Here is a 14,848-nt window from a genome sequence, read left to right on the forward strand (position 1 = left end):
TAGAAATTTCTATATTATTCTAATCATCAAGTCACATGTGGTTTAACCCAGCTAGACCTAACTTTGCCTAGTAGAGTTAATGCACCAACAATTTTTTTTAGTTCCTACCTACTCACGGTCCTGACTGAGAAAAGCCTCTACGACCATGTACAGTATTCAGGAAGGTAAAACTATAGCATGTGGCAGGATCTCATGTTACTAGCTGCCCTAAATTCCAAGTTTACTTTATGCTGTCCCAATTTCAATGAGCCAGGAAGATTGAGCACTTTAGTGCGAAATGCAAAATTATAGCAGAGGAAACCACACTGATCGTAACAGAATTAGACTTGGTGTAAAAATGCGAAAAGATTTCCAGATAACACAAATCTCAGGCATTGATCAGCTGTTGGACGACATCACAAAGGGCCGCCTTTATTTCGCTTTCTCAAAATCGCTTTAGTGCAAGTCGGCCTAAGTTTGTGACTGGCACGAAGAATCATAGATCTGATACTTGGGAGAAGTTCCGCAGTTCTCGGCATAAATGAATTCGCAGCAATCAGCGGGTTCGTTAAGTCTGTCCTCGCGAAGCCAGAAGGTGCATCCATTACCTGTGCATCAGCAAGGGCAAGAAAAAACGCATTAGAACACATTCATCTCATCCCTTATCCTCAGTAAGCACATTAGTACCTATGAGAGAACAGCATCCGTCTTAAACACCTGCACACGTACGTTCAAAATTACTTCTATTGCTTTTATCCCCGATCCTAATTTCATTGCAACAATAAAAAAGCAGCCTTTTCATATAAAAAATGATAAATTTCTTTCCATTTAATACTTAGCATATATTATATGGCTCGCCGAGCTTGATAAAGGGGATAGGGTATGATGTTTAAAGGCTGTGCAGTTCAGGGAAAGGCGGATCGGCGAGAAGTATTACCCTTTGTCTTCAAAAGCATTTCGCCCTGTTTAAAGTGTGAAAGTAGGGATAGTTGGACGATTTAGGTGAACATCAGATAGAGAACTCTGGCGGGTCCCCTTATTGCCCTCATTATATAAACATATTCAGCCCCGATTTGTTCCCTACATTACTGTTGATCTACTGAATGCACAGCACCCCCGACTTCACGCTAGCCACCGCATGAAAACTGATTGGTGTTATCACCTCTGCTGGTATAATTTTTGCTATTGTCATAAACAATTTTAAAAAAGTACATTTCGTAACAATAGGCTATTCCAGCCTTACTGAGCTGGAAAATCATTACACCAAATAAATGTTTGACTGCTACAAGCAAGCAAACAACAGGCATAAAACTTGATGACCTCTCAATTTCAACCAGCGTTTAGCTTTTTGATTGAACAACAGGAAATGCTTTCACCAAATGCTACTTGTGACGAACGCATTCTGTGTGACGGTCACCGAAGGCTTGAGTTGTAGCTGACTAAAGGTGCCTTGTAAGTCTTTTTTTTTTTATGCAAAAATTAGTACATCAAAGAGGAGAATAATGTTATTTGGATGAGTCGGTTTATATTTGATAGAACTAGCTGCAGATGGCACGAAAACGTTGATGAAAGGCAAACAATGATTTGCGGTGATTACCAACTGATATTATTTGACGCAGTTCCTCCCCTGCTCCAGTCGCTTGGTGGGACGAAATAAACATTCAAATGCTGCATGTATTTGGTCTCTATAGTATCATCCAAAACTCGCAAACTCGCAACCAGCCATAGCATAACATTTGAACGTTTGGGGGGTATGCGTGCACAGATACAAAGCGTAGGCGGCATTCACTCACCGTTGTCAGCATAATCATGTCGGGCAATGTAGCATTCACAGTCAGTGTAAATTATGTGGATACTTTCTTCCGGGTAACTAGCTAAAAAAGAGAAACAAAAAAGTAAACGTTCGGCAGTGTTCTTCCAGTACGAATAACGAAACGCTAATAAATATTTAAAAAATTTCACTTAAAAACAAGGAATCATCTTTATTACTCAAAAAGAACCGGTGATTCAAAAATTTCAATTTCCAAGAAAAACTTGGAGCGACGAAACACAGCTGTGAACGCTAAACCCACAATCAGGTCAAATCGCGCAGAAATCATCGCGAACTTTGCTCTCCTCACTCTGCTAAATGGGCCAGTGCTCGTGAGCGTAATTATCCAGTTGCAAATCACAATTTAGGAACATCTATCAATCGCTTTCCGAAGTAACATTTTCACCTGTACGTACTCTGCAGTTTGTGTACACTGCAATGGTTGAAAGGTTGTTCAAATTTTGTTTTTCCCCATCTCGAGTAGCCTTCAGGGTCCTTTTTAAGGACATATGCACTGCGACTATCAAATCAGCTAGAGTTTATGAAAACATCACAGGGAAGAATTTACAACATTCCCTATATCAAGTTCATAAAATCTTATATATAAAAGATTGTCTGTATTTGTAGAGCCATTGTAGCTGCCCATATACAAACTATTAAGACTTCTAGACTACTACCGCTAAAGAGCGTTACAACGAAGGCCGATTGTCCTCACGAAACAAGAACCGGGGTACGGCTACGAAGAACCTGTTGTAAGGTCGCGATCATACAAACTGCGTATGTGCACCCTTAATGCTGGTAAGATTGCACAATCAAAGAGTGGCTGTTTTATTGCGAGGGCTGAACGGCGTTATGATTACATTTTGGTGAGGCGGGTGATTGCTGGAATATTCCATGAACGCCGGCAGAGGGCACCAGGGAACGAAGTGATGCCGGAAAGCCAGCCCTGTGATACTATTCAAGTTCAATCCGCCGTTTGGATCGAACAACGTCGCTCTGAGCACGCAAAGTCAGCTTTAAGGTTCAATTCTTTAAGCCTAAATATCAGTTTGAACGTGTACCTCACGTTGATTACTGCAAATGAGATCAAAACTCCTTCAAGAGATCTTTTGTTTCAACAACGAAAATGCTGCAACAAATTAACATCAGCGGTGCCAAGGCCATCACCGCCGCGCGGTTTTTTCATGCCGAAATGGCCTCCTTTACTAACGTATTCATCTGCATGGTAGGCCACACACGACGGCCAAGAGAGGGCGTACATATTCAATTTCTTCTGTGCGATCAGTAATAGATAATACATAGGCGACCCGTCTACCACCGCTAATTCGGCAGCGACTATCCATATCATGCCCAAGCATGTTGTGACTGCCCGTATGTTTAGACTACCCTCAAATGGGCACTTCATGAAGTCCACAAATCAGAATGCCTCGGGGGTGGAGGATCTTAGTGCTCCACCTCCTTTTTCGCAAGTAAGAGAAATTCTGGTTACAGGTGCAAAATACATGCTAGTAAAAATGTGTGTGTGTGTGTGTGTGTGTGTGTGTGTGTGTGTGTGTGTGTGTGTGTGTGTGTGTGTGTGTGTGTGTGTGTGTGTGTGTGTGTGTGTGTGTGTGTGTGTGTGTGTGTGTGTGTGTGTGTGTGTGTGTGTGTGTGTGTGTGTGTGTGTGTGTGTGTGTGTGTGTGTGTGTGCGTGTGTGCGTGTGTGCGTGTGCGCGTGTGCGCGTGTGCGCGTGTGCGTGTGCGCGTGTGTGTGTGTGTGTGTGTGTGTGCGTGTGTGTGTGTGTGTGTGTGTGTGTGTGTGTGTGTGTGTGTGTGTGTGTGTGTGTGTGTGTGTGTGTGTGTGTGTGTGTGTGTGTGTGTGTGTGTGTGTGTGTGTGTGTGTGTGTGTGTGTGTGTGTGTGTGTGTGTGTGTGTGTGTGTGTGTGTGTGTGTGTGTGTGTGTGTGTGTGTGTGTGTGTGTGTGTGTGTGTGTGTGTGTGTGTGTGTGTGTGTGTGTGTGTGTGTGTGTGTGTGTGTGTGTGTGTGTGTGTGTGTGTGTGTGTGTGTGTGTGTGTGTGTGTGTGTGTGTGTGTGTGTTTACGAGATTCGCCCGGTATGCTTATTCTGACCTGAGTTACCATTCGTTTCGCACCATATCTCACGTTAGGCCTACCCGACTAAATTAGAATACAAATTTTTTACCAGTTGGCAAGGTTTCTTACCTTTCAAGAAAACAAGTGTTCGTAGGACATATTTGCACTGACAAACTTCACCACATCAGGTTTAGTAACTTGAAATGTGAAACCGCGTGTCGCATTGTCCTATGCAAAGAATCTTTCTGAACTGGGGTTATCATCAGCGTGAGCCTAACCCCATTGACTGCAGAGTAGATGCCTTCTTGTGAACCTCCATTTAACAACCTCGTACAGTTCCAGCAAAGACCGCCCCTAAACTTCCTAGTGCCATCCATCTACCTTTTTCACTACCGTGGTTAATAATTAAGCATCGGTAACTTATGTGTTGAAGTGACATCATGTCGTGGAAATACTCAACCAGAAAATGCGCCAATCAGGATGTGAACATGGAGACATGAAGAGGCACTCAAGTTCACATTCAGTGTCCGAGATTTAACAATCATAACTGGGGGTTAATACATTATCAGCTAGGCTCAAAAGGATCAGTGAAATTTTGTGCCTGAATAAGAAGTCCAATTTACGTATTCTGATTGCAGTTGCAAATAAGTGAGATGAAAATGCATTCCTTAATTATAAAATTCGATGTTTAGCCTTTATTGTGCAACAATCGGCATTCTCTATGAGGAAACTTAGCAGTATAAAAATTATTGCAGATATGTGGTGCACATTTTGGCCGGTCAACTGGTGCTAACCAAGTTGCGAGATTGCAGTAAGTGTCCTTGATGTATCACTAGGGCGAGAAAACTAACATATTTTTCATGAAAGATCTGGAATGCACATTCCACTGATAGTACGTTTGTAAATTTGCCCTTGTCGATCTTCCCGTATTATGCGTGTTCTTTCCACCTAACTTTTAACATATTTCAACACCATAAAAATGCCCATTCCGGCATTTGGTTCCAAGTTTTACGGCAACCATGCCCCAAAAAAGAATATCTCAGAGATGTTTTTTTTATCCCGGCTTCCGAAAGCAATTTATGTCTTTAAAGTCATTCGTTATTCCTGCAAGTCGTTCAGAATTGGCTTTATTTAATTGTTTTTATTGGACTGCACGCAGACTTTAGCATACTTACAGTTGTATGGTTCGAAGGCAGCCACGTTTCTGCCCGTGTAGCATGGTGAAGATGACATAGTAAACTGGCCACTCCTTAAAGAGGTCAGAAACACAAAGTTAGAAGGTCAATTCTAGTCTCAGTTCACTGCCTTATGAATTGTTTGGATATAGGTTGTACTGGAACTAAATATAACTCGACTGATGCCTCAAGGAAAGTAATATATGTTTGTCCTTTTCATGAAAATGTTTTCAATAACAGCCAATCATTTTTTGCATAATGCCAAGTTCCACTGAAATCTCACACCCCAGAAAGATAATAAACACTAGTTTTATCTATTTTTTTACCCGAAAAAGCACGCTGAAGGAGACTACATCAATCGGCGTACAAACGTGCGAATCCCACAGGAAATAGTGAATGTCTTGTGCTTATTTCAATGTGTATTCTTAACACCAAATATTTTGTTAAAATTTCATTCACATATAAATCCCGACGAAAAAAATATTTAAAAGAGATGTACCAACGCAGGAACACTCAAACAACACTGTTTGAGGGTTCCATAGCATTACAATATGAAAAGTTTACTCAGGTTAAAGACCACCGGCTCCGGAGATTTACTTAAAAAAGGAAAAAGGTACGCGCCACAAGGCTCACAAAAGTTGCTGAGCAATTTCAAAGGCCGTTCTAATCGTGACATAATGATTTTGCGGAGTAAAATCCTAAGTAGGCAACAGTATCACTAACACAGAGGTATTGAACATAGTTACCGTAACAACTATTGGTGTAGGTGAGAAGAAAGAAAACAAATTAATTAATAAACAGTTTCTTTGCTTAACCATTAATTTCGAGGTCGTTTGTATATATTAGCGGTAAAAACTAAGTATTTATTGCACACTACAAAGATATTAATGGGTGATCGATTTGCCTGACTCTTAGAAAGCTCAGTAGTATTCTTTGCTATGTGCGCCTTTGTTTCATAGTTTTGTGACCTAGAGCCCGCGCCAGATGATAACGACCACTACCAGTACTTGTAACTTCACTAAGCCAGTGTCATCAATATTGTCGAATCATCATCACTTGTCAATGACATACCATAATCAATTTGTTCTAAGCAATGTGTCATTATAGCCGGTGTTTTATAGTAACTACTGTTTATTATTGCAGATGTTGCTTCGGGCAGTACTCCATTCTAGCCAGTTTCTAATCCTTGCTGGTGTTTTGTTATAGGCCTAAACAAAGCCGCAACCAACGCCGGGCAATTTTTGCCTTCTTTGCAATTTGTAGCTGCTGCATTAATCAAGACCTACTATTTCACACTCATTCTGTTTGCCCAAACACTTCAAATCGGGCAAATCAGAATTTTGAGCACTGTCAGAAACTTAAGCTCTTAAGCAATTTTGAGCTTCAACATAACGCCCAAATTTGCACCCTAGTTCCGGAAAAGAATAAACTAGTGAACAACGGGTAGAAATAAACAGTTATGCTAAATATTATTTAAAATTTGATTTGTCGAGAATAGGTCGACTTTTACAGCAGTATTAACTGTATCACAAGCTATTAATTCCGCCCTGCATCAGGACAAAATAGCCGTTGCTGTTTTTTACATATTCAAAAGGCATTTGACACAGTATGTCATCCTATATTGACGCAGAAATTGGAAAGTTACGGTTTTGTCGATAACTCGCTAAAAATTTTCACTGCTATTTATCTAACTGGAAGCAAAGGGTACTTATTAATGATTTTATATCAGATGTCAACGATGTAACTTGTGGCGTGCCACAGGGTTCTGTTTGGGGTCCCGTGTTATTCTCACTTTATGTAAATGATCTCCCGCAAGTGCTTCCCTTTTGTAAAGTAGTATTGTACGCAGACGACACCGCTCTTGTAGTTAAAATAACCATAATGAATGAACTGACATTGCTGTCCTCTTGGATCCTCAACAATCGCTTAACGCTGAACATTGCCAAAACTAAGTACGTCATTTTTCACTCCAAACACAACACTATTAACAATACATTTACACTTACTCTAGGTAACTCGTTAAATAGAACCAGTTTCTTCTTTTATATATTTAGGGGTTATATTTGATTGCCATTTACACCGGAAAGAACAAATTCAGAATATATGCAAAAAATTAGCCTTTGCGTGCCACACGCTCATTATGGCGAGATATTATTTTCCCTACAATATACTACGTTCCCTCTACTTCTCGTTTTTCCATTCGCATATCAGTTACTGCTGTGAATCTTGGGGTCAGACATATAGAACATATTTGTCACCGTTGCATCGTCTTCAAAAGCGGGCATTGAATGCAATAACTACTAGTAATTTTGATCAATCCAGAAGCAACATCTTTGTTGCCAACAATGTACTATCGTACCTAACCTTGCGCAACTACAAAGTTTCGCTTGTTATGAACAATATAATCAGCACTAACTCCTCCCTTCCATTAAGCCTATTTGTCCAGCCATTGCGTAATACTAGGCAATCATCTAACTGTATATTTTAACCTCCCCAAACGTAGAAATGTATATGGGGAGAGACTTACGGAGTTCAATGGTGTTAAAATATGAAAGGAATTGCCGATCGATATAAAAGCCGGCAGAAATTTTAAATTGACCTGCAAACTGTTTACCAGTCGAATCAAATTCTGCCTGAATTTCTTGCCTAGTGAAATTCACATTTGTTACGTAGTTTTTGGAAACATAATTTACACTGGTATTTATTATTGCGCTTATGCCATTACATGTGCGCAATAATTTTTGTGAGTGTCCTATACTTCACAAGCACTTTATTGTATTTTGTAACCATATTCTTTCTTACTCTCTTGTTTTTCTCGTTGTAGTACTTCATGCTTATCGATTTTATCTGACCCCTAATTATGTGGGCATTTTATACCCGTGTCACACGAGCAAGCAACAACCACTTCATCTAAGCGGTCTTTTAGCGAGTTGAAAGACTTTTATTCAAAAGGAGTTGCGTAGCAGACACACGACGCTGGCGATCTCTTTTTAGCGTTTCCTGCCGAGGACGCTATCGAAAGCGTTGCACTAGATCTTGACACAAAACCACTCAGAACAAACCGACGTATCGAAATATATAAATCAAACACGTGTGTTATTACACGTTGTTTAGAGTAAATTTAGCTACAGTATGTTCGCAAACGTTAAACTAAGGAAGGTGGTGCGCATAGGTATCGGCGGTTAGCGTCACCACGTGATATCTTCGAACTGGTTACGAGAGTGCTGTTGAAAAACTACGTTATTGTGCCTAGTTAACCTTCTGTGAAGCGTAAAACTCTGTAATGTATAAACGTGACACGAAAATTCAATTTTGCTTCCTTTATTTATTAAAAGATAATCACTGGTGTCCACTAAGCTGAAGGCTACTCCTTTTCAGCCGTAAAAGAGATCGACGATCTCCACTTACGGAAAAGACCGCTTCTGGAAAGGCGATTGAACACTGTCGTGTGTCTGCGGATGAAACTCTTTTTGGGAAGGTGTCTTTTTATTCAAATGCCTCTACAGTGCCCGCGTGACACGGGTATAATTTTACTTGCACTTTGTTTTGTAGTTTTGCAGATGTATGCAACTGTAAGAGTAATGTTGTGTTTATATCATTATTGTTCCTTTCAAACCTTGATTCTCTGTGGCCGAACCTGAGAGTAATATTTGTATTTGGACCGGCCACTAACCTTCTGAGCTATCGGTCCAAACAATGTTTGTACATATTTGGTTATTGCATTAAAGTTCTTTGCTAAAAAAAATTCATGCATGAGTTCCGTACCTAGCAAGGTGAACGGACTCACAGCAAAGACTGTGGCAAGCGCTGCAAGCTCTGTTCCCTGGTGCTGCCCCGGTGCGTCGCTGTAACGCGGCTAAAGAGAAGTGCAGCGCACATGGCGGACGAGCTCGCGTTCAAATCTGTGACTATCCCAGTCGACAAAGATCGACAGTTACAGCTTTTGCTGCTATATGTTTACATTTGATCAGAACACTCAGAGCATCATCCGGACTTTATTATGTAGTTTTATTAAATGCTAATTGACGAATACTCAGTGACGTCCTAAAAATTGTTATTTATTGTTATAAGAATCCAATTTTCAGAACGAAGTATGCAAACACTTAATTAAAACCTGTCATAGCAGTATAAGGCTAATCAATTTTACCGCCGAAAATCGCCATTTTGATTCATGTTTCACATTAAACACTTCTGTTTTCGAAATGTTCAAGGTGCTTTAAAATCTATCTATTTAGGAGAGTCAAACACATTGGGTTTACATTCCATACGAAGCTTTCAAAATGTTATGTGCCAATCATCAAAAAAACGCCAAAGCTTTCTCACGAGCTTACAATCTTTTGTAATATGATGGCGAAGTGTTTTACTCTTTAGTAACGTTTTAAACGCTGTGTAAACCTTACAAATTTCAGATCAAAAATTGCCGTCCACATACATTATATCCATGGCAGCATCGCATCCTTAAAACATTCTCTGCAACATCGGGCAAGTTTTGAAACCGATATACGAACCTAATCTTCAAACACAGTTCGTTCTATCGAACTAAATTGATTTAACCTCAAAATGTATTCAATACTACTTAGTAGATTTGTAATGAGGGAGTAATTACTGATTGACAATCACCTAAGTGCAGTCATATACGCCTAAAAATGAAAGCTGTACAGCTTTCTCAGAAACGTCGTAGTTAAAGAAAAATTGGTCCTAATCCGTAATTCGTCCTGTAATTACTCCCTCATTACCATACTGAAACTTAAAAGCAACTCACGTTGATCCTTGCTTCTCCCAAGAAAATGTGACAGGTGTGCTGAAGTTGTTGTAAACACCGTATCGCTCGAAAGTCACACATTTTGCCGCCCCACCAAAAATCTGGTCCGAGTAGTAGTTTCTGTACATCAAATACCACTTTCCAACATCAGGAAAGCACTGCGGACAAAAAGGTAAAAATACAATGATTAACCAGACCTCATCTAGGTGGTAGGTATAAAATATAACAGTGCTTGTGAGATCTCAGTTTACAACCCTTGCGTTCCGGAGCAAGTTCAAGACCATTGACCTGGTACACGATTCAACGCCGTGGAAATACCTCGCGAGATCGCGGGGTTGTTGCTCAGTCCTTCGCATTGAGCCCGCATTCTGGCCAGGAATCTGGAGCTGTTCCTGTCCTTCCTCCGCTATGTGTCTATACGGAATTCTTATTCTAGAATGCGAGCTCAGCAGAAAGGATCCAAGGAACGCCTTTGCCACGCTAAGTTTTGCTTTTGCCATTACCTTTCTTCATTTTGGTCCCGTAAGATATTCCGTGAGGGCCCCCCTTTCGATGGCATTTGTACAGCATTTGTACCTAAGCCGACAGCGTATGTAAGTTTTCCTGATGCTCATTTCGAGGAATTACCAAGCGAAAAGTGAGGTGTATGGCACGAAAGGGTAGCAAGTGATATTTTTTGTCGTTATCGGCAAAGATGTACAATTTGCAGTCACGCATTATTCCTTCCTGGCTAGGCCTTACCATGCGCTGCCTGGTTATCACCACTCCTTTATTTAAGGCAAAAAAGGCCGAAAAAGGGAGTTCAAAAACTTTCGGAAGGTGTTTTGACCTCGAAACAGAGCCCTGGCTACGCCCCTGCTGTATATTGACAGGCGTATATACAGAGAAGTATATTCACCTAACAACTTGCTATGTACTAACTTTATATGAACTGATCTAAATACACAAAAGTAACCGTGTATGAACTTCATATTTACACATGTTCATACAGATTAAAAGTACGTACAATATTGATAGAGTCAATAAGGTGCTAATACAAATTCCAAAGACTGTTGACGAGCATTTTTGTAAGGGTGGTGTCCTTGTGTAATGTCCAGCAACTGGACATTTTAGGTCGCCAGCTATTGCGTGTTTCGTTTTAACGCGGTAGCGTTAAGGAGCTCGTGTCGCAGAAAAGCCTGTGTCGTCGGCGTCCAGTGAGCGATAAATCCCGGCATGCACTTCTAAATAAGCATGCACTTCATAAATAAAAAGCAAGTTCCAAGATGGGCTGGGTGGGAATCGAACCAGGGTCTCCGGAGTGTGAGATAGAGACGCTACCACTCAGCCACGAGTTCTTTTTTTTTTTCTTTATTTCCTGGCTTTGGTTCTAGCTCAGCCACGAGTTCGATGCTTGAAAGCGGTACAAAAGCGCTTCTAGTGAATGCGGTGTTGCCTTAGAAACATGCCGTAGAACGTTATACTGCAGTGTATATCGGTAATTATGAGCATGTTACTTACAGAAGTCGCAGTTACACGAGTAGCGAAGTACGTTTCCGCTACATTTCTTCTGCGCTCTGCGCACATGCAGAGCCATCTTGCGGCAAACACAGAAGAACCCCTCCTCGCAATGTGCGGCGCTGCCCCGACACGTGGCGCGCCACTCGCCCCTGACGTTTCGCCGTGCACCCTCACAAGTTGTAGAATCAAGCGTCTTTCCTTTCTTTAGATCACTATCTTCGCTCACCCGCTTCTCCCCTTCGGGGCGCGCGGGTACCGGTGCGAGGATGCCCCAATACCCTTGCGTTTAGTAAGTTTTCTCGACGAGGTGCAATAACGCTATCGCGTTCCACTCTTGAAGGCGAAGCTTAAGCGTCCTCCAAATTTTTGTTATTGTTGACCTAATAACAGGTGGTCCATATCAACATAGAGATTTCGGCCAAGAATTTCAGTGCAGAGAGAGGTTTAGATGTATATTTACATGTAAAAAAAGAACGTCATTGAAAGGAGACAAAAAAACGAAATCAAGGAGTGAAGCACTGAAACAAAAAGGGAAAATCATAATGAACACTGCTGCTTACACGGTAGAATTTCTGACCAAATAATATTAGAAAATTAAACAATGCAGGTGATCAGTTTTCAATAAGAAATGCATGTTGGCGGTGAGAATAGACCTGTGGCTGTGTCCATTTATGGTGGTGCAAAATGACAATAATATCGGGTTACTTAAGCTGAGATCAAGCTGTTCTTATGACGTTTTCAACAACCGTCTTCTCGACGTGGTGAAGTGGTAACAAAACAATAAGACAGGATCTAATAGTGTCTGTTCACCGTAAAATGCTGAAGCGAGGGAAGGCGCTAAGCTTGACCTGTACAGAAAGAAATTTAGGAGTGGGATACGGTAACGCAGTCTTGTTAGAGAAGGAGACCTAAACCTTCCTGACTGTAATACTGTCCTGCTCCAAGAATGAACGTAATCACCAAATTTTATAAGAAATCAAGTTTGGATGTTTTATAGGGTGTGTCTCCGAATCCTCATTCCAGTGATGTACGCTGTAGGTGACAGGAAAGGTAACAATAAGCCACTGAGGGACGCTTTGCTAAGCAATCAGCAACTTAATTTAATATCACGCTGCTCTGTCCTGTTACCGACATCTTGTCCACGAGGCTATGTTTAGGGGACAGTGAGAGGAAGGTGTTTAAGGTTAGAAAATTTACAGTCGAAGCAAGAGACGAGCTTAATATAGTCTGAATGACAGCCACTGCAGAAAAATAAGGGCCCCCTTTTTCATGGAGCAATTAAGCACAATCACCAAAAACTCCGGTCGAAAATTTGAGGTGAAATCCAGAACCCGCACGGAAAAACACAAATCTAGAAGCGTACAATATATTCTGACACATGCCATTTTGCCACATTGAGAGGTATCGGTTACTATCGTTATGCTAATGGGAAGGCATCTTATATGATCGTCTCATTATCCATTTAGATTGCAGGGATATAAATGTTTAGCGTTTCTCAGGAAAATGCCGTCAAAGATAGTTTCTACGGAGCACCCACTGTTTTGACCTTAAGGGATGCTATGAAGGAGTATATTGAAATTTTCAAGCATACTTGGGAGGATATAAAATCTACGCCAATAAACACCAAGAAAGGAATTTGGCTCGCAACAAAAACAGAGCGGTGCAAATGTGAGTCATGTAACCTTACGTAGGTCTGACCTGTTGCATATCCAAATTTAGATAATGAAAGGTGGCATTTGGGCTTCAAGGTGAAGCACGTGGTTGGTCACATATTCCGGAAGCCCAAGGCACAACCGAAGTGCCTGCCACTCCAAAAGAACCATTGAGACAATTTTGTTAGCACGCGAACCAAAACTCATCACAGATCTGAATTCTAAATTTGGACGAACATAGATAGCATGAACCATTAAAACCCCATCTCTTCACATTCCAAACAGGCGATTGCTTAACCTCTATAAAAGGCCCTCGGTACCAGCCCCTTTCTTGGTGACAGGGTCAGTATGAGACTGCCTTGTGCGATTATTGTCGTAAAAGAGACCAAAATATTTTAAAAACCTAACTTGATGAGTCATTTGTGGCTGATAGGATAGAAACAAACTTACACATCCTTTATTCGAACAATAAGGAGAGTGCACCTGTTTACGTTTAACGTGAGTCGAAATGCACACAACCAATTCTCAACATCGCTCAGGTATGATTGCAGGCTCACGTAGAGGAATAAAGTTATATGTCACTAGTGGAAGCTTATAACTATCTTGAAGGGAAATCGATCCAGTAGTAAATCCAAGCATTTTAATGAAGATATTTTTGCAAGTGAAAAAACAGCCCACACCATTTTCTACTTTCTTACAAATCGGAGTTTAACGGTATGCTGGACATCCCACCTTGCTCGCGTCTTGGAACTGTTGAAGGTCATTTCGCTGTTCGGGATAAGCAGAATACGACAACAATGCCGGCACAATGTTTGCAGAAAATACAAGTGCCCATGACCAAACCATTCTGCTCGGCTGAATCATCACACAATGGAAAGTGGCACCTCAGTGAGAGAACCAGCGTCGCTGATTTATTCTAAACCTCCATTCTTGTCAAAAATACTACAGGTGCTATTTGTTGAGTGAGTCGCGACGGCAGGAATCGCATCCTGCGATTTAAGGGGAATTAAAGATCACTGCGAACATGATGTTTAGCCCTAACCTTGTTTCCTGGAGGGTAAACAGAACGTTACTGAGACATTAAAGTGGCCGGATATCCCCTCAAATTAGGCACACATCTTCCCTTGCACAAGCAGTCGGATAGGAAGTGAATGGCAGTTTTAAACGTGTTTTGACTTATGCCCACGTGAATACCGCCTTTTTTCCCAGAAGAATGCGTCCTTTGCCGACAGCGTCGAACCAGAACCAGAACCACATCGAACACTTATTTATTTACCTCTATAAGGCAACTCAATGCAAGTGAAGCTAAGTGACCATCCTAACAGGTTCAATAGAGCTTTAAAACCAATTTATAGTGCAACCCTTTATTTTTTTTTCTAAGGTGTGCCAGCTCATAACATACGCTTTTTACACGTTTACAGCACCTCCACAAGCATCACAAGCATTCCACTTGTCAAGATACTCTGTCGCCTCCAAAAATAACTCATTTAAAACAACATGCACAGCTCAGGCGAGCAACACCCGACATTTTTTCGTAGTAATAGCTGTTAAACATCACCAGTTGCGAAAACTTCTATGGGGTTCATATCCAGAACAGTGATTCGGATCGGTCTAAATTTGGGTGTTTCGGGTAGCGGCGCTGCCCGCGATCGATAAACTGTGTCCAAGTGGCAAACACAGAGACTGTTGATAAATGGTTAACAGCAAAATCATTTCAAGAGAGACAGCACCGAAAATTCTTGGACGTAACAACAGTAGCGCTAATTAAGAGTTTCATATGGCTATGACAACAAACAAAAAGACCTTTTATTGGCCGCTTCTAACGTAACCACTGTTCACAAGCACTCAAAAAGTGAGTACTAAAACTAGTTACTTCTGGATGAGGAGTTTCTCAACTG

General features: G+C 41.2%; 1 protein-coding gene across 1 annotated transcript; it reads right to left on the reverse strand.

The window, feature by feature from the left end:
* Positions 1-392: 392 nt before the first annotated feature.
* On the reverse strand, positions 393-9,953 carry LOC146173358 (uncharacterized). The gene is made up of 4 exons (XM_084585693.1): positions 9,799-9,953; positions 5,037-5,110; positions 1,773-1,853; positions 393-587 (listed from the first exon to the last, which is right to left on the reverse strand). Exons 1-4 carry the CDS (start codon positions 9,924-9,926, stop codon positions 451-453), a joined length of 420 nt encoding a protein of 139 aa, XP_084441819.1. The 5' UTR covers positions 9,927-9,953; the 3' UTR covers positions 393-450.
* Positions 9,954-14,848: the final 4,895 nt, after the last annotated feature.

Source organism: Amblyomma maculatum, chromosome 11, assembly GCF_055883805.1.
Source record: "Amblyomma maculatum isolate TAMU_Amacu chromosome 11, ASM5588380v1, whole genome shotgun sequence".
Lineage (NCBI taxonomy): Eukaryota > Metazoa > Arthropoda > Arachnida > Ixodida > Ixodidae > Amblyomma > Amblyomma maculatum.